A 26,435-nucleotide genomic window follows, 5' to 3' on the forward strand; every position below is an offset into this window, starting at 1 on the left:
CATCACATCTGACTCTGCACTGGTAATGTAGAGGACTGGAGAATGCCATTAGTGACCCCTACTCCAGAGACAGACAGCTATAAATGGTACTTAGTATCAGAGTTTAGAAAATACTTGTGTTATATACTTAACAGATTTCCCAGGACTGTGTGGAAACAAAAGCCATACATCTGTTGAAGAAAAAGTTTTTCCATTAGGAAAGGTCTACTCTATGTAGTTCCTACACTGCATGTCAGAATCGAGTTTGAACAGGATTAAAATATTTTTGCCTTATCACAATGCAAAATGTTTAAAGCAATAATTTTAAATATCCCCACATGGTTTTCTGATTCTATTGGAGTTCTAAACTTATAAAATAACACATTTAGTATTATACGTAATAGCTGCAGTCAAGAGTGTTTGGAAGCTGACTTTCTCAAACCTTGAGGTGCAGCTGTGTGTTTCCTGAAGTGTTTGGTCAGGGGAAAAGAGACGGGTCAGCCTGTGGCCTCATTCAGCCTTGTCAGGTTCTGAGAGAACACCTTGTGTTACAAGTGATTTCTCATTCTCCCTCTACTATAGGCAATTAGAAATGGAAAAAATTGTTACAGTGACTTTGAGTTCTCATAAAAGTTTCTTGTAGGGAACAGCTATGCAGTACTCAGAAGTGTACACAGTCATCGTCACATAGCTTACAGAAGATGGAGAGCTATCCATGTGCACCTGTAAGCAGTTGGCTCACACTGAATTCAGGTGTAATTTTTTTAAAACATTCTTTTAATAGTTGGCATTTGTTCAGAGAAGCAACCCTGGAAGATTGGCATGTTTTGTGATAGAAACATGAACACTGCTGTAAAAATACCCCAGGATTTCTGGAATAAAATTAAGTCAGACAGCAGTGATCTTTCTGTTTTCCTGAAGTTCTTTTAAAAGACAGCAGGAAGATCCAAGGGACTGACTCTACCAGTAAAGAACTGAATTGAAGAAGAGCCTAGGAGGGCTGCAGAAGGAAGTATGAAAGGCTGGTTGATATGAGACAAGGTGCTATATTTTATACTTAAAATCTCTCTGTGGGTTATGGTCAGTTAAAATTCTGACACTGATTGAAGCAAGTTTTTATTTAGTTTTATTTATTATTTTCCATGTTTTTAAGTACTTACTGAACAATAACTGATGCTCAATAAATCATCTAAGAAAAATGAGGTCTTCCGCTTATACTAAAGAGTCATCCATATGAAGGGTCCAAAAATTGTACAAATGCAATGATTGGAGAAAACACTGCTTTATTCTGTGGACAAAATCAATATTGCAGGCATGTTAGACACAAAAGGGTTTTCTCTAAAAAATGCTTTGTTCTCATGCACTTGATTGTTTTCAGCTGCTGTAGTCAGAGAAGGCTGGCTGTAAAATTGCATTACAAAAATGCTGAAGATGTTGCACCCCACATTAATTTTATGATGAAAACCCAGAAATTTTAAAGGGTAAAATGAATGCATTGTCGGTCTGAAAGCACAGGGAAAGATAAATCTAAAGTTGGATATAGTTGTACAAGACAGTATTTTGCCAGAAACTGTAATATTAGCAATGAAAGGACAGCCACAGGCAGCAGAGGGTAAGGTGGTAAACTTCAGCCTTATGGTAGGGAACTTATCCCTGCTAAGGGAGTTTGTGAACTAAACTCATAGGGAAAAAACCAACTGGAAAGGATTCAATTTGTAATTGGACCAGAGGAAAATGTATCCATTATGGGATTAGAGGGAGGTCATGCTATGGCGTTGCTGTGCCGGTTCTCTCACTCCTCTGCTCCGGATCCCTCCTGTGATAACCTCAGAAGTTGGGGAAAGATACAGGACAGGGGTGGGCAATTGTGCTCTTCTTTCATATAGGATAGTTGTCCTTTTCCTGTGGTTGAGGCTAAATGAGGGGGTAGATAGGATTTGTGTCTGGGTGTGGGTGTGAGGGGGAATAGCAATTTCACAAATGTCTTTGGCTGTGTACACGTGAGAACTGATCCAGGATGGTTTATCTCTCCTGAGAGTGATTGGGAATGAGAACTTGAAAGCATGCAGATAAAGAGGAGTAATGTACACTTTCATAATTATCACAGAGTAGGGTTTTTGTCCCTTTGTGTTACTTACTTAGCAGAAGTAAATATGTAAACAGCAGACATTTTTTAATATTATCTTTCCTGGTTTACCAGTGTTTGAAGGGCAGGCTCCTCATCCTGGTAAATCCATACTTGATTTTAGATTTCTTGTGATATCCAGAATGTGAAAAGTCTTTTCTTTATTTGTGCTGATACAGTAGTCCTTAAAACATCATTCTTGTCTGGAACTGTCGCACAGAAAAATTTCTTTACTCAGTACAGCCCCCCAGATCCTCCTTTCTGGAGTCCGGGAGCAGTACCTGGTTTGAGAAGTACAGACATTGAAACTCTGTGTTCCTATGCACAAGTTTAAAAATAAACTTCCACATTTTCATGTCTTTGCTTCAAGACCTAAAGCCTTTAAGCACTTAATGGTGTGGAGAGAGAAACTGTGTGTAGTTATTGTGTCCTGCTGAAGTTCCTGCTACGGCTTATGTCTCCCATTAGCTGCATAGTAATAGCAAAGTTTGTTTCTGAAAGTATATATTTTATCTATTCTAAATAGTTCTCCTTGGTTTACTAGAGATTTTATTGTTTTCTTCTAATAAGTAACATTGAAGAAACAAGAAAAAAAAGCCTCCTGATTATTTACTTTCTTGAGGCCCTGGCAGAAAAGGCACAGAGTCCTTATTGCTGCTATAATCGTAGAATGGCCAAAAGACCATAATAATGCGTCACAAGTAAATGTTTTCAGTGAGACATGAGGCTGAGGTCTGGTATATTTCTAAACTATATGTCAGGCCTTGAAAGTTTTCAATTAATTGACTTCAGGTTTAGTGAAGCTAAAATCTCCCTAGTAAGGGGTTATCACAAATGTACTAAGGCTCTGTAACTCAGAAGAGCAATACTCACACTGAGCACTTACATGCAGACCTCAAAGAGCTTTAATCACTGGATGCTTAACCAATTTGCAGCAGATATCTTAGCTAACAATTATAGCCTCCCTTAGCTCCAAAGTATTTGTGGGCAGATTGTAACTCTCTCAAACAATTCAGTCACTCAAAATTTTAAAGAAGTATCTCTTTAAGGAAAATTTTCAAACTGCAATGTATCAGTCCTTTAAAATAATTCACAAATCAACTTATGCATTTATTTTAATATATAACTAATCTAGTAAGCATTTAGAATTTATTGTGCTATTTTAAAATGTAATGCACATACACAATACTATAACATTACTGGAAAATGTATTTATTATACACTGTGCTGTTCACTAAAATAACACATTGTTAATTGTGTAGAAAAAGTTCAATTTTTAATGTAATTATTTGAGATAATGCTATAGGTCTTTGATATTATATATTGAGATGTCATTGTATCTGCTACTGTTAGCAATGGAAAGCCAGATATGTCTTCATTGACTAGGTATACAATAGATCAATAGCAACTTAAACAAATTAAAATAGTAAAATAATTTGCTCTTTATGTGAAAAAAATGTTTCTGCCCTCAGTGTATTAAATATTAGTTCTGGAATTCCAACACCAGGAATATCCTTCTTTTACCAAGAGCCTCAATAAAGACAGAAAACAAGAGAAAGCTGAACTATTGGCTTCTAATGGAACTGCAAACAGGAAAAACAGCATTTGTAGATTGTTCCAAAATGAAGCAATTGCATGCTCTAAACTGGGTGCTAGCTCATTCAGGATGCACAGCCTGCAGGTGTTACCAGGCAAACTGAGGGGCTGGGGGGGACACAAGGGTTCTGCAGCTCCACTTGAGATTTGGTCTTCAAAAGCAGCCTTCTGAAGGCTGCTTTTGAAATGAATGTGAGAGAGAGGTGTTCAATAAGGAGCTGCAGAAATCACAAGCAACAGGCTATGAAAAGCCACAGAGATGCAAAGCCAAAGCATTAATATCTATACCTCCTTTGTACATAGGTTTGTAACCATATATATAAAAAATATATATATATCATACCCTATTTTATTTAGAGACATCTGTTTGCATATGTATCTGTATATTTTTAATATATTTATGTTTACATAATGACAGATACAGACATATACACATATATATATTTTTAACCAGTCTGTGTACTAGTTACTTCTCAGACCAAATGTGTTTGGAAGTATGTAATTGGAGAAGACAATTTTGATGTTGCTTTCTGGATGTTTTAAAAATACATATGGTACTTGCCTCCCTTCTTTCAAATAAAGAAATTGCTGTGATGATCCAGGTACTCAGTTCTACCCTCCTAATAGAGAAACCAAGAAACAAAGTAACTATAGCAACATGCAATTAATCAAAGCTTTTTCTTTAGTAATTCAATCATTCATTTTACAAAATATCCCTGACTTTAACATAAAGGTGAAAATGAAAGTGGAATTATCATTGACCTTTTTTGTTTTGTTCAAGTAATTTCTCAGGGCTACTCTATATATTAATAGAATTATTTCGCAGAAGGCTATTTGTCTGTGGTCTTCTGCCAATGTTGTATTCAAACACTGTGTTAGAAACACATGAAAATTGAAAGTTTAAATATTTAAACACTATATATCATAGTTCCTTATTTTTTAGAAAATTCAGTTTTATACAGAAGTTAGCTACTCAAATTCTGGTTTCCTATAAATATTTTTCAGATAGCACTATTAAAGAATTAACTTTTAAAGTATGCTAGTATGTTAAACAATATATAATGTAGTCTGGCCTTCATAAAAATGTAGATAGTAAGATTTAATGTGTAGTGAAAGTAGTAAATATAAATATTTGTGATTTTTAAGGCTTACATTTAATGAGAAAAATAAATTTTTAAATCACTGTATAATTTCTTTTGGTGTGACAGCTGAGTCCTACACACACAGCCATGAGGGAATCCATTCTTGCATGGTCATATACAATAGATCTATTTGACACAATTTAAACATGACAATATTAAAATATTGAGGATTCAAGAAATCTTATAAAAATTAGGTGGAACTGAATAAAAATTTTATAAATAATTCCTCGTCTCCTTTGCAGTTTTTCTTTCTTTATTTCATACTTATAATTTGGGGCTTTTTAATAACTTCTATTATTTCTTGAACTTCTAAAAGGTAGTTTTGTTCATGTTTGTCACATATGACTGTGCTATTTTAGACTGCAAAAGGTAAACACACATTTAAATTATGATTATCTTCTAGTTCTGCTTTTTAAACTCTCTGTATGCTGACTGTATCACTAAAGTTGAGTAAATGCATCCTGTGTGCAGTTTTGGGCACCACACTATAAGAAAGTCATTAAACTATTAGGGAGCATCCAAAGGAGAGCAACAAAGATGATGAAGGGCTGTGAGAAAAAGCCGTAAGAGCAAGAGCTGAGATCACTTGGTCTGTTCAGGCTGGAGAAGAGAAGACTGAGGTGAGACCTCATTGCAGTTACACCTTCCTCATGAGGGGAAGAGGAGGGGCAGGTACTAATCTCTTTACTCTTGAGACCAGTGACAAGACTCGAGGAAATGACAGGAGGCTCAGCATATTCTATCATTCTATGATAAATGCACAGAACTAAGTGTCAGAAGAGCTGTAGCCTACACTGAAGAAGTAGAGCTTCATTCTTCCTTATGTGTCCTTCACACAAGCAAATTGTTGTTTACCTTCTCTTCTAAATTACTATGAAAGATTTGAAATCACAAGTGAACCTTGCATGTGGTTCCCTAGACTATTAAGAAACAGCTATTTTGGTACTTGGCATGCTTTACATTACAAATCATACTGGCATAGACTGATTCATACCTATACCCTTTGGACACACACTTCCTCTCTCACTCATATTTGTGAAGCTTTTGGTGGTGCAAATTTACATTGGCACCAGCACGGTTGCTTACTTGAGCATTTCAGTTAGCATTAAAGCTACCTGGTCATAAATATCTAAATATAATTTACCCTCCTTCTGCTTTTGCTCTCAGTGACTAATTTTGTCTCATTTTGCACCTGATAGAAAATATAAACCATTGTAGTTATAAGATTTTTTAAGCTTTATGCAAGTTACAAGAACAAAGAAGCCACATCAGAATCCTGCACAAATGTGGATGAATGCTGCCATTGTAAAACTGTAAGGACATTCAGAGTTCTCTGCTGTTGCTCAACTACTTTCAGCCATTCTGAAGCAATCTGTCCGTTTGGTTCAGTTCTTGTTCGCAGACATCCTGCACCTCGTGTGCCTTCACTGGTGACCTGTGTAGGAGTCTGGTGCCACAGAACTGGGGCTTGAGACCTTTCTTTCTTTAGGAAGAACTAAAGAACCTTGTCACACACCACACACAGCAGTGTGGGCTCTGAGTTTTGAGCACTCTGAAATGCTAATGTCGCTACACAGAGTTTAAGATTACATATAGGTCAGCGTTATGTGTAAAGGGGAGAATGACATTTCTCCAAGGACAGATAATATTATTTATAACAGATTTCTTGCACTTTTTAGTGATGGTATCAATTGTTTACAGCTGACTGAAACAAGTAGAATTAGTCTGATAAGGGATTGAGGCTTGGGTCCAAGCCCAGATCCTTTTACCAAGGCTGCAGTAGAGTCTGTTGTAAGATTGTACAGTCAGAGAGTTACTGAAAAAGTAGCATAAATATTTTTAGGCAAAATCCTACTTCCATGGAAAAATTTTCATTAACTTTAATGCCTTCAAGATTTCCCCCCTGCTGTGAAGCTGATTTATCATTTGTACAGGGCATTTTTAACAAAAAAGCCTTTGCTAATGCCAGAAATATGACATTGCCTGGACTGAGTGAGGGGCTTTAGTTATTTTTTTTCTTCATTTGTGAAAAATATGTCTGTTAAAACAGCGTCTAATCATGAAATCACATTCTGGTATGATGATTAATTCCAACTCTTAGAAAATTTTCAGCTTTGAATATTGTGGAGGGAACAATAAATACTTTTAATAATGAAATATGCTGTAGTGTGAAAATTGAAGTGGGAAGCTTTTACAGAATTTCACAGAATCACAGAATGCGTTGAGAAGAAGGGACCTTAAAGATCTTCTAGTTCCAACCTGGCTTCCATTGTCAATGACACCTTCCACTAGACCAGGCTGGTGAAAGCCCCATGCAGCCTGATCTTGAACAATTTCAGAGTTGGGGCATCTACAGTGCATCTGCGCATCTTGTTCCAGCGTAACCACTTCCATCAGTAGTATCTTTTAGTTGGCGATTACATGTAGAAAATGTCACTGAGCTGCAAGCCAAAATGTAGATTTCACTGGCAACCTGAATCTCTATTCATTTTTTCAACTTTGTTTAGAAAATGAGAGAAAATTAGGGAAAATATGCAGCAAAAGAAAGGATTCATTTCCTGTGCACTCTGCAGGTCATTCAAAGGATATATTTTTACTAGTGATCTGCTAGTGATATTTGCAGCTGGTCAGAAATCGGCCTCGTGGACCCTAGGGTACGCTCACCGCATTTACTAAAGGAAGGGTTAAGCACGGGACGGGACCTCTGCCTCCCCGCCCCGTGCCCACACTGGCCTGTGCCCCTCGCTCTCGCTCTTTTGCCGTTGCAGCTGCATTTGCAGCGGCGGATGCGGTCAGGTGCGCTACAGGACCTGTGGGTTCTGTGGAGCATCTCAAACCACTGCCGGCAAGCCCTCAGCGCTCAACCGCAGGGCTCCTCCGCAGCGGCGAGGAGGGCTTTGCGCCGCGCCCGCTCGCACGGCCGGGCCCGGCGCGGCCGGCAGGGGGCGCCCGCGCTCCGCCCGCAGCGGCGCCGGGGCTCGCCGGGCAAAGGCGGCTCCGGGAGCGCGTGGGCGGCGAGCGAGCCCTGTCAGCCCCAGGAGCTGCGGAGCTGCCCGCACCGCGGGAATTCCGCTTTGTCACTGTCCTTCTGACGTCTCCAAATAAACCGGCAAACACCCCCACCTTCTTGGATCAGGGTATAACGGGAATTTCAAGCATCTATTTCAGGTCTCACGGGGAGCGGCTGAGGGAGCTGGGGGGTGTTTAGCCTGGAGAAAAACAGATTCAAATGGGATCTTGTTGCTCTCTTCAACCACCTGAACAGAGGTTGTAGAGACGTGGGGCTCAGTTTCTACTCCCACGTAACAAGAAATAGGATGAGAGGAAATGTTTTCATGTTGCACCAGTGGAGGTTTAGGTTGGATGTTAGGTAAACTTTCTTCACGGAAAGTGCTGTCAAGCCTTGGAACAGACTGCCCCGGGAAGTGGCCGAGTCACCATCCCTGGATGTGTACAAAAGACGTGTGGACAGGGCACTCAGGGACACCGTTTAGTGGTGGACTTGACAGTGCGGGGATAACTTTATGTTCCTAGAGGGTTTTTCCCAACATAAACGATTTGATGATTCAAATATTCAGCAAAAACATACTAGCGACAGTGCAGTAGAGATCAAACTAACTTCTAGCAACCTAGACTTTGCTTTGCTCCAGTGACTGGCACTTCCTTTGGTTTGAAACATATTCCAAAAGCCTGTACAGATAAGTGCATGTGAACTGAAACTAATGTTTTTTGAAATAGCCTCTCCTACAAGGATGGATATCCTAGAGGGGATTTAATTTTGAGGGCTTTTTTCAAAAGTAAAATTATAAATGTGCCTCCACTGCATCTCTTAAATCTTACATGAACATGAAAAATATTGTATGAGTATCTTGTTAAATTTTGTATCTGCTTAAATGCAGCTTACATACCTTTGAGAGATTGCCTTGCTTTAAAGTATTTAATATCGCTTCTGCTCTGAATTATATTTGCTTATATTCCCATTCAAATCTTCAGGACCTTTCTTATGCTGTTGAAAATAGAAAATCTTGCCTTGGTAGGATGAAAATGGAAAGCACAAAACCACTTTCAAAATATAAATTGTTAGTGCTTGCTACAGAAATTTTGGAAGAGTGATATGTGTTTTCTTTCTCTCCTGAACAGAACAGGGTAGAGAAAGTGGCACCTCCTGATGCTTATACCTCACACATTGGCAAGCCCAGCAGAACACAAATGGTATGTGCAATTTATTTCAAAAAAGCAAGAAAAACTGTATGATGGCAACATAATAATGGCACTACAACTTCCCCAGCATTCCTCAGTTCCCATAGATCTTACTGTCTGCTTCTACTGTACTGGACAAAGCCTGACAGCCTCCCTGCCTTCAGAGGGGTGCCAGAGAGTGCCTTCAGATGCACAGCCTTGCTTTGCATGTCCAACTACCTTAAAGTATATTTTAGGAATGGTGAGTTTATCCTTGCTTATTGCCTATGGCAGCATTGAGAGTGATGGTTCCATATTTATAAAAAACAATTATTTAAAAAGAGCAAATGAGCAATAGAGAACTTGCAGGAGCAGATAAATCAAGGGTGGAGTAGGCAGAGCCACATCAGATGTCACTGCACTCTGCACTTCATCCCTTATTAGTGGTCCCAGCCACTTAGAGAGTGTCATGTCGGGTAGGGCATGAAGGGAACCTGAGTTCATGGCACTTCAGACTTGGATGTGTGTAGCTAGGACAGATAAAAAATCTGTGTACAGGATATTTCTTTTATACACTTCAGAATCTAAAGAGCAAGACTGTATCATGCAAAAAAATTCCATAGAGCCTGGCTAGCTTGGATCTGGTTTACATCTTCAAAGACGTACTTAGAATTTTGATGGCTAAATTTGTCCTCATTTAGCCACTTGTTTTAAAATAATGATTTTCTATATAAAAATATTAATGGCCAGATGGTACTTTTTATAAAGCACAATAACAGTGTTGTATAAATTACTGAAATGACTGAATAAAATGGCTGTTATATAAACACCTGATTTTTTTCTACCTTTTATACAAGGGATGTAAAGTACTTTACCAATAGTAACACTTGGATACAGACCTATCTTCTCTCCTGCTTACTGTGTTTCTTCTCTGCCTCCTGCTCTCTTGTTCCAGCAGTTACAACTCAAATTAATACAGTGCCATAAACATGGTTCTTGATCTGGGACCTACCTGGTCATGCATGGCTGATAAATGTTCAGTGGGCATCTGCTGAGCACAGTCTCCAAACAGGAGAGGGATGGTCATCCTTTTAGAAGAAAAAATGTGAATTTCCTCATGTCATGTCCCACCCATTCTTCATCATTTCATCAAGATAATTTTTACCTGATCCAAAGGATGGGGTTTAATTATTTCATAGGAAATATGCAGAGAAAGTTGCAGTTAGAAAACTCGACATTCTGAATAAGAAGGTTACATCAAGGATACTAAAAATGGAATAGTGGTTTTGACATTTTTTTTCTTCTAAGAATTATACATCTCAGTGGCAAACCAGGGGAGAAAACCCTAAACTACCTAGAGTGATCCCTTTCCAGGTCATGAGCCCAACACTCCCCAAGAGCCAAGGTTAATATTTATCTATGCCCTGTGGCAGTAATTTCGAAGGTGTTGATCTTGGGGATTAATTACTGCTTTAAACAGGCAGTTAACAATTTAAACAACATTTTTATTGGCATACAGTAGTTAAATGCCTAGTAGTGTGCTGATGGGTTTATGATGACCAAAGTGAATTAAGAGTTCATCTTTGAGTTACATGCTATTGGAGGCAGTGGGTCATTTGAATACCGTGGGTTAATGTATGTGAAATGTACAGTAAGTATTGTACACAGAGAAAAAAAGTGTTCATTTTAAAATATTGCACTTCAAACCATTCTGTGTTTTATTCATATAATATGAGCTGCAATGAAGCTCTTGGGTGCTCCAGTGACCTGATGCCTAAGCACACATGTTCCTGAGGACACAGTCCAGGCTCTGGTGCTCATTTTTCAGAGCTGGTTTTCCAAGGGATACAACAGCAGAAGAATTATTGCTGGGGTGTCACAGGTCCTACACTGTACTGTGTTCACAGAAGTGGCTGAAGAACTGGCTGCAAATCTCATTATACTTATAAATATGTTTGTATTCAACACAGTTGCTATAGCATTTATAGGACAACTGGCATCAGATTAAACCAAAGATATTTGTAATTCCATTATCTTCATTTTTATGCCTATAGTGATTGGGCATTTTGAGATCTTTAGTGTGAGGTAGAAGCATGGGACCTATATTCCAGTCACCTGCTACACATGCCAGTCTCAAACAGTGTGGCTTTGCCTGCTTTCAACAGAGAACCACAATCCTACAGCATCCTGCAGAGTGAGTTTTACACCCAACACTGGGCATGTGTACCAGAGCAGGTTGTACAAAAGGGGTAGAAAATATCTCTGAAGGGAAAATAGCACTCCTTCCCTGTGACTGCAGTGTGACATGGGGACATCTGCACCACAGGGCTGGTGAGAGATATGCAGTACAATGCCTGTGCCTCAGTACTAGGAATACCCAAGTCCCCAGGACATGGATTCCTATCTGTGTTTTCCAGCGCTGTTCAAAAATACTGTCTCTGACTTCTATTAATGCCTCGAGTCTAACAGGCCAATTAATCAGAGCCAATTTTTGATAAATGTTTCTCCCACATAAAATTATGACAGCTTGCTGCCTAAGTATAGGATGAGTGCATCCTATATTTCATCCAAGACGTGTGACACGTGGATGCAGGGAGGCTATTTAGTGCGGTGCAGCTGGCGTGCCTTGCTGCTGTGATTCCACGGAAAGCTGCTCACAAACCATAGCTAGCCTCTTACCTCACTGCTCTTTATTTGTGTTGTCTGACTTCTTGTTTCCTAATTAAAAATGACATGTACAGTTGGGAAGAAGCTGATTGGTCTCTTAAAATAATTTTGACCAGTTGATTGAGGTTTCTAATTAGTTAATGATGAATTTTGGTACTATGGGGATGCTGCCAGAATGTTGCTCAGAAAGCCAAGTCTCTGCCTCTTATACACATATGGAATGTGAAACCAGAAGCTGTTTGCAAAAATAAATAATAGGTGTGGGGAGGAAAGTACACTATAAAATATAAGATATATTTTATTTATAAATCACCTTCTTAAATAAGAAATGCTTGCAATTCCTAATTCCAGACTGTCTCTCTGTGCTTCTCCCTTTCCATGGCTGCACTGCTGTTTATTTACCTCTTATACCTCAGATTCCTGGGGGCTTATTCCTGCCTTTTTCTCTGCTATATCTGTCCCCCAGTACATAAACCCCTAGCTGCTGGGAATGAGTGGATAAATAGACTGAATGTAAGGAAGCTGCCATGGTTTTAGGGACTGCAAGGACCTAGATGGAAGTCCAATATGGCAATCTTGCTATCAAAGTATTCCATCAGTATTTGACTTAATTCCTGAAAATGCACATAGTAATACAAATACATAATCTATTGGTCCTGTAGGAGAAAGAACTGGATATTCTGACTCTCTTTCAGAGAAAACAGTAAGATTCTAAGGATTTTTTTTTTGCAAAATCTGAGCTTGTCAGACCTGTGATAGGTTGACATAGCCACTGTGAGCTTATATTTCCTATAGTTTCAACTAAAATGCAATTAATTTTATGTTATCTTTCACCAGGTTTTAGAAGAACATTGGCAGTGTTTTTGGGTTTGTTCCATTTACTGCATTTAAAGTGTTTCCTCTCTGCAGAGGATTCTGTAGCTTACAAGCTAGGTTGCCTATGTTATAAATCTTGCTATTGTCTGTGTCAAAAACTTCTCTACTGTTCATGCTCTGCTCTCTGCTTCCTTTCATACTATTTATCCTCTCCAGAACAAGTACCCGCGAGGTGGTTCTGGATGCTGGAAAACTGGGCTGGTTGCATTGGGTAATATCATTACTATTGGCCTCTCCTTCTCCTGTTAGAGTCAAACTCTGGCCAAAATGTTAAGCTAAGTTGGATGAACGCTGAAAGAACACATGGAGTTGAATGTTGCCATTCATGAAAAATAAAACATGAATCCAAAAAGCTGTAAAATTGAGATTGCTCACTCTTGGGACTCAATTTCTCATTTAAAATGAAATACATTTTGGAAACATCATTGCATTTGTCACATTCTCCTTTTAAATATACATCTAAAATAACTGTTTTAAAGTTGGACTCAAACAAGAATAGCAATCCTAAACTGTAAGGATTTAAACTGTAAACTGTTTTCCCAGTTTACAGCTAAATCAAAAGACAGGTATTTCACCAACATAATTAACTATTAGCTTTTTGAAAGATGAGTTTCATCCTTCTTTTGACTGAATGCAGAAGATGTGTTATGCTTGTTCTAGAAAAGTGATAATACCAGACTTTACACAGAAACTTGTCAAATGAAGCCTTGGTGAATTCTCTGAAGCTTTTTGTCTTTTTCTTATGGTGTATAGATTAAATCTCTTCCAGGCCATTTTTTTCTAGTCTCTTTGATTTGCAGGCTTTTTTCAAAAAGTGTGTAGAAGTTAATCAGAGCTCCACAAAATCTCAAGAGAAAAAGTTGATGTTCATAACTTCTACCACAGCATTATATCCAATAAAATTCTATTCCTGTGGATTATTTTATCTAAGTCTGTTCTAGGTAAAATTTTTAGGAAAATCAATCTTAATCAGAAATACCTATCTATGTTTGAAGTAGTAGGTCTACAGTCATTCTAAATGTTCTTTAGACAAATAGATAAATTCTTGTAGGACTTAAATACTGAAAACTGACCTGGATTTACGTCCTTTTCTATGTGAAGGAGGATGTTTTGCATTTCAATTTTAAATGTGTCATAGAACAGCAAAGACTGAATTTAGCAGTTGGTGGCTCAGGGTGTCATTAAGGTTGATAGGGGGTCTGGCTGATGGGTCTCAACCAGCAGAAGAAATTAGAATAAGAACTCATATTTTGCTATGAATACACAAACCCAAAAGGACCAGAGTCTGATTCCTGCCTCACTCCATACCAGGCAGTAAAAGGATTTATATCTGGGGCTCACCTCCAAATTCTCTGACCATCCTTATCAGTGGCATCATCTCCCTCTTTGCTGAAGTTGCTGAGGTGAAAGATCTGGGCTATAAATAGGCCTGTGAAGAAAAGACTTTCTGATACAGCAGAGAGATTGACCTTACAGGAGCATCCTGCTTAGTAAGAGTGGGTATATCTCCTATTTCTTCTTTGGAAAATGTGAGAGATTTTGCAACCAATATTTTGTCCTGTGTCTCTAACAATTATATAGCTAATTCTCCTCAGAAACAAGGCTTTTTAAGCACCTGAATCAGGATATTGGTTTCCATTAGGGAAGAAGCCTGTAATCTTGAGAATTTGAGTTAAGACTCCAAAGGAAAGATGTTAATTTGCTAGTCCATAGAGTCTTAAGAAACCTCAGTGGTTTTATTGTTATTAAGGGTTCAACTTTTACCAGTATTTGGAATAATCATTCTTATTTACACTTGACTAAGGGACTGCAATTATTCCTTTCTAGGCAAATCATGCTATTGTAGTTCTTGCTTTATGACCTCAAGAACAGATATGCATGTAGCACTGCACTTGAGGCTACATGTTAAATTGAGTCAGGAGCTGAAGTTAACACACCAATAGATTGCTGTTTGTCCCCTGCATTTTCCCTGGTGAGCATTATGACACCGAGATAAGTCACTGAATAAATAAATCATTCAAGTAAACAACACTGCTGATAAATAATTTCCACCAAACTGCACTTTCAATTAGTTTGCAACAGAAGGCACATTCAGATGATAGGGCTGGAATGCCTGTAGGCATACAAAATAACTTTCTTTTAAAATCAGGCAGGTTTTTGGTTTTGTCTAGGCTTTACAGGGGAAGATTGTTGTTGTTCTTTTCAGGAGGCATTTTGAGTAGGACATGTATTTTTATCCTTTGAAACAGAAATATCAAACTCACTATGTTCCATTACTGTGTAATATATACTGTATCCTCTTTGATAGTGTCGGGGTTGGTCTTTGAAAATAACTGAAGTATCCAGAAATTTTGAAAATAAGGGACAAATCTTACCCTAAACAGATAACAAGAGGATGCTTGTAGCATTCCCTTCTTCCCCAGGGAATGAGAGCAAATTCAACAGAAGTAATCTATGTGCTTTGTCTCTACATGCATAAGCTCAAAGATTGCTTATGAATGTAAGAACAGCTTGATTTTCCCACATCAAGAAAATAAGTTTTTAGGAAACATTTGCCTCTCATTTGCCATCATACTGGAAAGAATCCAATAAACCTTCTGTGTGAGACAAAATTCAGGCAGGTTGTGCAGCATAAACCGTAACTCAGATGTTTCTGTAAACCACCATCTTCTTCTAAAAGCTGCTTTTTGCCACTCTGTTAATGCTCAGAGCTATTTACTTGTTTCACACTGCAACACTCAGGTGTGAAATCAAATGCTGGGAGAGCTGGGCTGGCCTGCGGCGTGACTGAGCACCCATCACTGTGTTCCTTTGAAGGAAGAATCTGGCAAGCAGCATGATGTGGGATCATGCCTTAAGTATGCTCATGTGAGTATACAAGCTTCAGTCCTGAGGAGAAATTTATCTGAGATGATTACTTGCTTGTTCATTGGAGAGCAAGGAAAGAAAGCATAAAGGTATTGTATGCTATGAATAAGTGGGGCCATCTCCACAAAATAACTGGAGAAGCATTAGCACATAAGTCAGGATTGTGAGACTTAAGATCTCATTATATTTGCTAGAATTTATATATGTAGAATGAGGTTCGTTGGAATGTGCTACACTAAGAATAAATGTTTTTGTGCTCTATTATTGGTTTACTGAGAGAGAAAATCTTGCTCATTACAGCTACACTCAGAAGCCACTCTGCACTGATTTCCCATACACACCAAGGAAGCTGAGTTGGAGTAATTCCAAGTACTGTGTGTGACATGATGCAACCTTAGCGCAACTCATCTGCAGCAATAACATGTATTTCAGCAGAAATGTAAAGAGAGAGAAATAGATTTTGTTTTCCCAGAATCTATAATTGAACTATGAGCATGAATAGGTATTGGTAAAAGCCACTAAATTGCCTTAATTCTAGATATGTAGGAACCAATATCATGTGAATGTAACCTTTATCTGGATGTTGAATTCTCATTTATTTTGCCTTGTAGGATTGATTACATAGTGAGCTACCGTATTTTGCATAGCTACTAAATAAACAATGCATTTGAGACTTTGCATGGTCTGGGAAGGAAGCCTCTGGATCCATCCCTTCCCTATTACACAGAAGGAAAAGTTCAAGGAATATGAAACTAATAATTGTGATGGAGGAAGTGGTCTTAGGAAAATAAAGAACTTTTTAAACACATCCCTACTCAGTTTCTGGTTGAGCAACTGTGCAATCCTGGGCAAATAATTTAGATTTTATCTGCAGGATATAATGTAAGGTCCTGCAGAAATACCCACAGTGACTTTGACTGAACTGTGAGAACTATTTTTTCCTCATCTCACTGAAATTTTCAGCTCTTACAAACCTGGGACATGTCACATAGACTACATGGTACCGGAGTAATAAACTGTACATTTATCAAATCAGGTATAAGACATCAAACCACTGAAACTCTTGAGCAAGATTTTTGTAAAAAAAAGAAGAGCAAAAAGAAAAGCAAGACTTAGAACAAGAAAAAGAAAACACTTTAATAGGAATAGGGAACTTTAGAAAACAAAAACTCTTCTTATTTCTGAATCTGTTGTCCTTAGATAAAATTGAATTCCTTATAAAATTGCAATGTGGAATTAAATGGAATAATCTGTAGATCTGGAGAAAAGATTTTTTTTCAGTATTGGTTGTTACCCTTCTGCATGTGTAGGCAGGGAACCACGAGTGTGTCAGGGAGGAGTGTAAACTGAACCTGGCCTGCTTGCTTCAGTGTGTTTATCAACACGATTTCGCTGTGTGTTTGGGGAAACAGCAAACTGACCTTGCTGGTCCCTGTGTTACAGGACTGGGAATGTCTGTGATTCTAGTTAGGGACCCTGGTGAATTGCTCCTACTCTGGGGTCAGCCAGAGCAGCCCTAAAGCTTGCTGAGTTTTTATGTAGCCAAAAGAGGTGCTGCCACTTCAAGGAGCCCTTGAAAATATTTAAGCGCATCCCATCACAATTCATGAGTCCCTTTCTGTGCCTCCCAGTGGGCTAGAAAGGCTGCAAACTAGGAGTGACAGAACGGTTCCTGGGCTTCCAGCAGACTCCTGCCATCCCTTCCCTGCCTCTGTGCGAGACCCCTCGTGTCTGGACACACAAGATGTCTCAGAGGCACTACTCCTACAGCTCAGATGTGGACAGGTGTGGGTGGGGCAGCTGATTCTCTTCAGTAAGGAAGCCTTACAGTGAGCTGGCAGGACATGCTCTGCCTGCTGCATGGCCCTGCCACGTCTCCCTGCTGTGGCACCTGACAATTGCACATGGCCCTGATCCATCCTTTTGGGGCCTGGGGTAGGGGGTCTGAGGGGCAGGTGCTGTGGTGGGAGCTAGGCCAGAGACAAACAAGCAAACGTCAAAGACGCCTGGGAACTTTGCATGGTTCTTAAAGGACTTGATGTCTGCTATCCCTCAGGAAGAAGGGGACAGAAGGGGAAGGAGAAGCCACCTCAAGCCAGCAGGAAGGGACCATGTAACAGCAACTAAAAGTGAGCCAGCTCTTCTGTGAAATCCTCATCTGAAAAACATCAATTGTAAATTTGCAATCTCATTTTTCCACATTTGCATGTGAATAAATCTGATGCTTAAATGCTCTGCAGAAAATGAATGAGGCATTTGTGTAAATGTGTGTTCATATTTGAAAATATCAACTAAAAATCTAGGAAGCCTTTGTACACCCACCTTTGCTATCCCTCTTTCAGCTGCTCTGAGGCCCTTTTATAAAGTACTCTTTTTTACTTACAAGAAAAGCATGTATTGTTGCCATGTTTGTGCTCTGGTATTTTTGCTTTGCCTCAAAGAGAATAGCTGCTTTTTTGCTAGCCCTTCAGTTCAGTGTCTGATCCTACAATTTTCTTCCTTTTTAATCTCTGATCTTAGATGTGCAAATACCTCAGAAATACATTTCACAATAATTGCAAAGACACTGTAAAAAACCACAGCAGCATAAGTTCTGATGTTGATGGTGAGTTATGAGAAACCTTGTATGCAAGGCAGAAAACAAACTAAGAAGATGGTTTTCAGAAGCAGAAAAACAAATGCTAAGTTGGCCTGAACAGTTCAGAGGTGGAAGGATATTCTGATTTTGCTCAAAGCAACAGTAGCATTGGTGCTTTGCTTTTTGCTTTGTATTCTTCCTTTTTTTCTCTGTCTATATATATATTGGATATATAAAAAATTTAGAGCAACATATGAATTTCTCATTTTTTCTACTTTATTGTAGGAAATATTACTTATTGGTTCAAGTGCAGTGATATCTTTCCAGATGCAAGATGTTTTGCAGTTTGAGTAGGAATAGCTTTCATGGGAACAGGACAGATGCCTGGCTAAATATTTCAGGCAGTTCTTTTAGAATGACATGGTAGTTGTGATACAGGTCACAATTACATGAGCACTGAAGTTGTTTGCACTCAGTATTTGTGCAAGTAGGTCTCCTTGATTTTTTTTTAGTGCTGCACTATCATACTTAGAAGACTACTTATTTTCATGGGAAATATTATGCAAAGTGCTCCACATTAGTTTTGGCCGATATTTATTTAACAACAACTAGTGCAGGAACTCAGATCCAAATTCTAAATTTCATGAATATTCCAGTCCTGTTTGTAATCTGTACATTTTTTTATTTGTGTTTAGCAAATACCAAAGGCATAAGACAGTTTAAGATGGTTTCTTAAGCAATTAACACAGCCTTATTCTGAGGAAGTTGCCCCACAGGAAGTTTTCACATGTAACATAGGGTGCCTGTATAGACCAAACAGACTTGCAAATTGGTGTTATGCATGTGATAACTATGCAGTGGTACAGAAGATAATCTGGAATAATTCAGTCACCATCTCTCACTGTTTTTTAATTAGTTACCTTTGTTTAGATACCAAGCACAGAAAATTATTATCCTTCTGAACTGCCTTTTGCAATTACTATTTGGTAACTCTATTTTCAATATAAGATGTAAAACAGCTCTCTGAAAACTGTTAAAGAAACACGACTCTCTTAGAAAATTAGATAAACCTAGTGAGGGTTAAACTTAACTTTTTCTTCCTGTAAGTGTCATAAGCCTGACCTAGAATTCTTTAATAGAAACAGTGCAGAGCAGAACTGAAAGTATTTTTAATTTCGCTGCTTTGTATATTTACAGAGGGATTACAACAAACTTCTACACTTTATCTACATTTTAATAGGTCAGTGTGAACATATGAAGTGTATTAAGGTGGACTGACTTATTAAACTTACGTGAATTCGCCCAAAGCCCCCAGCAGTTGTGTGCAGCAGGGGCTGGGCAGACATGCATGATTGAGGTCATGCATCCAGCCAGTTTGTAAGATGATCCCTCTGTACTGAGCCATCAGCCATCCTTAGCATAGGGGCGCACTCATACACGCATTCCTGTCAAGTCATCTTGTGAAAGGCTGCTTGCTTCCAGCTTGGCTAGAAAGTGCAACCTTAATAAAACTCACTGAAGCCTGAGAGAAAATAGCAGTTCTGCAGCAGATAGTGTAGGGGAAAGAGACTGGGATATGCATATGCAGCTGACTAAAGCAAGCTACATGCTGGACTGTAACAGAGAGGAAACAATAAATCTTAGCTACTATGCAATAAATATTCCCAATTTTAACTAAGGAAGCTATCCGCACAGTGAAATTAAAAAAAAAAAAAAACAGTTTATCCAAACTTGATTGTTAAAGTGTGCTGCTCCGCTCCTTTTTCCAAAGACTTTAAGGGAAATTAAGAACAAATTTAAAGAAAGAGGAAGAAAAAGTTTTTCTCAAAGCAGGAAAGGAAAGTAATAATAACATGTCAGTTTTCTTTTCCTTTGCTTTCCTGGCAATGATTCTTGCTCTTGTAGGCTGTACTAACCAGCGTCGGGGTTCAGAAGCCAGTGGGAGAAGATTTAACCGGGTTCAGCACGGGCAGTGCACCTATACTTTCATTCTGCCAGAACAGGACGGGAACTGTCGTGAAAGCACAACAGACCAGTACAACACAAATGCTCTTCAGAGAGATGCTCCTCACGTGGAACAGGATTTCTCTTCCCAGAAACTGCAGCATCTGGAACATGTGATGGAAAATTACACTCAGTGGCTGCAAAAAGTAAGTGCTTCTTTTTTTGTTTCTCACGAAATGATTTTTTGGGGGATGTTTATTCTGTTCAAAGTTTTCATTAGTTTCTATGAGAACAGAAGTAATAAGCATTGATACAGTCCTTGGCTGTGTAGGAGAGAAATGTTTTAACCAGAGTGCACCCTTGCTAGTGACATTGCTTTTGGGAGCCGATTTTCTTCACTTCACTGAAAGATGTGACTTCTTAAGGGTTTTTTTTTAAGAAAGTATGGATGCATGTGAGTCAAAGGACACAGAAATCCTCCAGAGACTCTACTGACAGAGCATACTAAGTTCTTATAAGCCCCGCTTATAGTCCACAGATTCAGCTCAGATGTCATGCAGGATACCTGCTACTGTGACAGCAAAAGGAAGCATTTTAAAAAATCAGCATTTAAGGGCACTGGGTTAAGAATATCATTGTTCCTCTATAAACAGATCCTGTAGTACTATTCTACCCAGCTGATTGCTGGAAAGAAACAGGGAAATATATGGCATTTGCACTTCTAAAACTTCACAGTAAACATTTTTAACCATGTTGAATACACTGGTCTTGACAGCCTGCTTCAATTTGTGTTTATATATGTGCATTCTTTCCTAGAAAGGGAAAAATGGGTTGCAAGGTGTTGCAGTAACTTAATAGAAGTAATTATTTTAATGAAGTTTGGGTCTGAAAGGCTTAAATATGTGAATAATTTCACTCATATGAGCAGTCCCAGTTACCTTAGCATGATTATTTATGTGTGTAAAATTACATGTCTTGCACAGATATTGTCCATACCTTGGTAAAGAAAATGGTTTGGGGTAGCTGACTAGTTAAAATAAATAAACAGTCTGTATATAGCTATTTGTGATATTCCCATTCACATGCTGCCATTTTGACCTGGCAAAATGTAGAAAATTGCACAATTGAGTGATGCAACTAGTCCTGTAATCTGGTACAAGAAAACTTCTGTATGTACCCATTTGAGAGATACAGGATTTAACTCCAACAGAAGTTCATACTAAGAATGAACATCAATAAAACTCTAATGAAGACTTTACTATCTAGGCTGAAATTTCATATTAACATAGTTGCTGCTAACCTATCTCATTTACAAGTTTTGTTTCATTCAGAGAGTACATTAAAGAGCATATACAGACTCTCACCCCCCCCCCCCAACTCTACTAGAATTTTTAGAGAGGATTTCCTAAGCTTTTGGTAAATTATTTGTTTTCTTGCATATCTGGCCATAGCAAGAGAGAAAAGATTCTGTGCAGAAAATATAACCAAGCATTTAATTTTCAGACTACTTCTCTCATTTTTAAATGTCTTGATCTGCCTTGGGGAATATAGGGCTGGAAATAAATGGATGTTTTATGTAGAGGAAAATAAATTATTTTACTGTGCCTTGGCAGGCTGAGACAAGCACTAAAAAGAGGAAAGTTGTTTTCTGTTTTTATACACATATGATTTTACTTGAGGAAATTGCCTGCTGAATCATGCTTCTAAGACTTAACTTATTCTGTGTTTGTCCACTAGAGACTGAACTAAGATCACTGTTTCACAGTGATCATGAGGAAATATGAGTCTCTGGAGTGTGCATGTCTGAGGATTAGTCCTCTCACACTTTGGAGGGAAGTGATTAAACAGGTAGGAAGCCCAGTGAAAGGGGTTTATATTAGGACTGTTTTCTTCTGCAATGATTGTAAAACTGGCTGAGGGCAGAACTATTCCCCTCCTCCTTTCCCTCCCAGCCCCCAATGCCTTGTTCTCAGGGGTTAGCATAAAACTGGGATTGTGCATGTATCCCCATGTGTCAGTTCTCCTTGGAATGAAAGGACCTGTTTCTCTGTGTGAAGGACCATGTCTCACTGAACAAATGAGGCTGATGCAGCTCCTTTATAGCATCTCTGAATACTGAATTTGCTTTGTTGCTGTTGCCACTACAAAGCATCTCAGCCATAACTCATTTCCTTTCAAAACCTGCATAATGCTCAAGTGTAATGAATATATTATGTACATATCTCACACCTCATTTTTATACTCTGCATTTATTTATCCCCCTAAACTTTCTACACTAGGCAGCATTTTACAATGCACCTGCTGTGAATGAACTGGAGAATAATTAACAGTTGCAGGTCTTTCACTGGAAGGGAATACTTATAATCAGAAATAATATTCAAGAATTTTAGAAATAGTCTGACTTACATAAAAGAGATATGTTTATTATTTCAGGTAATATATATAACTTTCAATAAAAAATTACATAGCCAATGTTTGGCAAAGTGAATTATTTTCTGAGCACAAATGCTCCCCTGTGATATTTGAAAAATACTTACTGTGAAATTTTGTAAGAATCATGGCTTGCTTAAATTTTAATTTAAAATTGTTATTTAATATCCAAACTATCAGATTTTTAGAAGCAAAACAAGTATACTTTTCTGTAAAAAAGTAAATTTTTTTTCTTAATGCAAAATTGCTTCTTTGATGATCTACAAGCTTGATTGTGGATAAAAATGCCCTTGCTTGGGGAGCCAATTATAGGCAATTAAGGCCCAGCCATGGCCATTATAATTTGCATATCTGTAATCAGTGCAACTGGGGTTGGTTGACAAACCAGGGACATGGCAAAATTCTCAGCACAGAAACTCTGCAGAAGAAGATGACTTGGTAAACATTTTTAGAGATTTTCCTAGAACTGTTTATTTTAATACCGGATAACTTTCCCCATTGTTTAAGCTTGGGTTTCATTTCTGCAATATGTTTATACTGATAGTTCAAAACAAACAGTTCATCACATTTTCTTTCTTGCAGTAACTGACTGGCTCACGTGACACCCTTTGGTATTTAGTTGCAGTGTCTAAGTATTGCCAAAGAGGAGTTACATGAAATGTTATCATCATGTCTTGCTTAGGAGGTTGCTGTTGGCTTGCTGAGCTTACAGGATCGATGGACTCAGTGTACATTGAAGATAGCTCTATAGATGAGTGTTCCATATAGTTTTCCTGACATCCAAATGGTGGCAATAATTGTTATAACAGTAATGAGTGAGTTTTACATGATCCACTGCTTCTTTTCTTCTCTCTCATTATTTAAGCAGAGTACAATAAAAGCTATAAAAGTATACTATTAGAAGCTAATACATACAAGTATTACAAGAAGGTAGATAAACAAAAAAAAAAAAAAAAAAAAGCAGCTTCAACCCACTTCCTCTCTCTTCTAAGTACCCGTGCTGTTATTTGCCAGCTATAACTGAGGAAGTATGGAAGTATGAAATTATTGTCTTTATTCAATCATTAAAGAAAGAAATTATGAACAGTTTTTCTGGGATATCTGTAACCATTTGATAGTCTAAAGTTCTGCCACTGTGTGCTGTGGCTCCACTGAAAGTCTGCCCCATTGTGCTGTCTTTACCATCAGGGCTTAACTACTGTTTTCTGCAATAAAATATAATGACTGATTTTTGTCTTGGATTTTATATGGTTTGCTGAAGATGGGGAAATCCCTTACCTGTCACTCTTGTTGTGAAGCAGAGCGGAAATATGACACAGCAAGCTGAGTGAAAATGTGACAGAGCCTACCCTGAGCAGTACAGATCTAAAGAGCTGTAATCATGTCCTATCAGGCAAATTTATGTTAATATAAAGATGGAGACGATCACTGTGTGTGTGTGAAATTTTTTTCATATTAAGAAACCAATTTTCATGAGATGAACTATCACAAGAAATGTTAAAAGTTTCATTTTATTTATAATTATGTTTCATTGGGCATTTTGCAATGTAACAAGTGACCTAAAAGTTTACATGATATTTGCATGTTAAATGCAAGCAGGAGATTCATGGTGAACTCCTGAAAACTCTCACAAGCAAAGGGTGGTCACTGGATTTGGAATCTGCTATTCTGCATGTATGAGCATTACTAACAGAGCTGTGTAAAGAATGGCTTTCCAGTAAATCTTTCCTTTCTCAAGGTAGACCAGAGCTAAAAGAAAACAGTGAGAAAGTTGCATCCAAAACTGGGCACTATTTGGCATCCAGCTCAAACCTGTATTTATTTTTAAGACACAGAAGCTGCTCATTAATCTGGGAGCTCCCTTCTGCTTTGAAGTCAATGAATTCTCATATCCAAAGGAGAGCCTCATCCTAGTGATATTTGAAGTGCAGTTCCCACAAATGTTGTGAAACAAAGGGTGGAGTACAAATTAGTGGGATTTCTTAGTGTACTACTCAATGAGCAAGTATATATATGTATAAAATCCAAATTTAAGGAGTAAAAATAACTTAATGGGAATAAACTGTCTCCAAGAAAATTAATGTTTGAGTATAAATCCAAAATTGCTTATATTCCCCCAAAAATCTATTGGCCAAAAACATGCCTGCTTTTCAAATCTTTATTAGTCAAATTGCTCAAGTCCTTGGAATATTCTGATGCACCCACAAGAAAGAGGCAATACTTCAAATGTGGAAATGTCTGAAAGCTTTACATTATTAGAGAATGATTTATTTGGCAATTAAGGTTTTTTTTGAAGCAGAAGAATCAGGGAATTAGACTGAAGGACAGTTTCACATGTTGCCACATTTGGTAGCAAATTACTTAAAAACATATTTCCCATGCTTGGAGGGAAGGCTTTATCATAATGTTCAGTAGGAACTGAATGTGTTTATTTACAGTGATGACAGCCATAATTAGGAAATTTCTGGTAACAATAAAATATTACATTTATTAGTCATCAGAATTGTCCAGCTGAGATGCCCAGTGGGAGATCTCATTTGGAGCACTAAGAGCTTGTCTAAATGAAACTGATATACACTAAATGTATACAGGGTGCTGAGAACTCATTGTTCCCATTCAATCAAGCAACCTACTCCACAGTGCTGTGTGTCCTGAAAAAAAAAAAACAAAAAAACACCACTGGGAGAAAAGTAATGAGATTGGGTATGTCAGGCCTGCATCATCCCACCCAAACTTAGAATTATAGAATCACAGCATCATTGAGGTTGAAAAAGTCTTCCAAGATCAAGTTCAACCTTTGAACCAAACATCACCAAGTTAACTAAATCATTGCACTAAGTGCTACATCCAGTCATTTCTTGAGCACCTTCCTGCACAGTGACTCCACTAACCCCCTGGGCAGCCTGTTCCCATGCTTAACCACTCTTTCAATGAAGAATTTTTTTCCATGCTTAACCACTCTTTCAATTGAAGATTTATTTTTTTTTTCATCCAAACTGAACCTTCCCTGGCACAGTTTGAGGCCATTTCCTCTTGTCCTGTCACTTGCTGCTCGGGAGAAGAGGTCAACCTCCACCTCACTACAACCTCCTTTCACATAGTTGTAGAGAATGATAAGGTCCCCTTTAGAATCCTTTTCTCCACACTAAACAACCTCAGCTCCTTCAGCTGCTCCTCATACAACTTACCTTTAAACTGTTTTTTAAACTTTTCTTTAAACCAGCTTTGTTGACCTTCTCTGGACCTGCTCCAGCCACTCACTGTCTTTCTTGAATTGACTGGCCTGAAACTGGACACAACATTTGAGGTGTGGCTTCACTAGTGCCCCGTACAGTGCCCTTAATTCTGCTTGCCACACTATTTCTGATTCAGGCCAGGATGCCATTGGCCTTGGCCACCTGGGCATGCACTGGCTCACATTCAGCAGCTGACAACCAGCACCCCCAGGTCCTTTGGTACTGGGCAGCTTTCCAGCCACTGTTCCCACTACAGGGGGTTGTTATGACCCAAGGGCAGGACCTAGCACTTGCCCTTGCTTAATCTCATACAGATGGCCTTGGTCCATAGATCCAGCCTGTCCAGATCCCTCTGCAGAAACTTCCTACCTTCCAGCAGATCAACACTCTCACTCAGCTTAGTGCAATCTGTGAACTTACTGAGGATACACTCAATCCCCTCATCCAATTCATTCAAAAAGTCATTAGATAGGGCTGACCCCAATACTGGACCTTGGGGACCGCACGAGTGACTGGCCACCAGCTGGAAGTAGCTGGTGGTATAGCATAGATAGCATTCACTATCACACCGTGGGCCCAGTCTTAGAGCCAGTTTTTAACCCAGCAAAGAGTGCACCTGTCCAAGTCACTGGCTGCCAGTTCCTCCAGGAGAATGCCAGTTACCCAAATAGTTTTTTATTTGCTGTGGAGAATCTCTTAGTGCTGTGTCAAGAGACAAGCTTGCTGTAGCAAGCCCAGAGGAAGACTCAGCTGTCTGAACTGTTCTGTGGAAGTCCCTGTTTCTCTTCACTGACCCCAGGAAAATCCTGAGCAGC

At 38.6% G+C, this 26,435-nt stretch overlaps 1 protein-coding gene and 1 long non-coding RNA gene across 3 annotated transcripts in view; both read left to right on the top strand.

Moving 5' to 3' along the window:
* The first annotated feature begins 7,912 nt into the window (after window positions 1–7,912).
* On the top strand, window positions 7,913–17,662 carry LOC137469863 (uncharacterized). 2 transcript variants are annotated; one of them, XR_010996735.1, is made up of 3 exons: window positions 7,913–8,010; window positions 15,307–15,521; window positions 17,465–17,662. It is a non-coding gene; the product is annotated as an uncharacterized lncRNA (long non-coding RNA). The 2 variants fall into 2 exon arrangements; XR_010996728.1 differs by lacking the exon at window positions 7,913–8,010 and having other exon boundaries at window positions 14,798–15,521.
* A 1,746-nt stretch (window positions 17,663–19,408) lies between these two features.
* ANGPT1 (angiopoietin 1) overlaps window positions 19,409–26,435 on the top strand; it is a 155,504-nt gene continuing 148,477 nt past the window's right edge. The window contains exon 1 of the mRNA XM_068182959.1: window positions 19,409–20,160. Coding sequence (XP_068039060.1) covers window positions 19,864–20,160 — 297 coding nt within the window. The 5' untranslated portion in view covers window positions 19,409–19,863. The remainder of the gene's footprint in view (window positions 20,161–26,435) is intronic.

The sequence above is a fragment of the Anomalospiza imberbis genome, chromosome 1 (assembly GCF_031753505.1).
Source record: "Anomalospiza imberbis isolate Cuckoo-Finch-1a 21T00152 chromosome 1, ASM3175350v1, whole genome shotgun sequence".
Lineage (NCBI taxonomy): Eukaryota > Metazoa > Chordata > Aves > Passeriformes > Viduidae > Anomalospiza > Anomalospiza imberbis.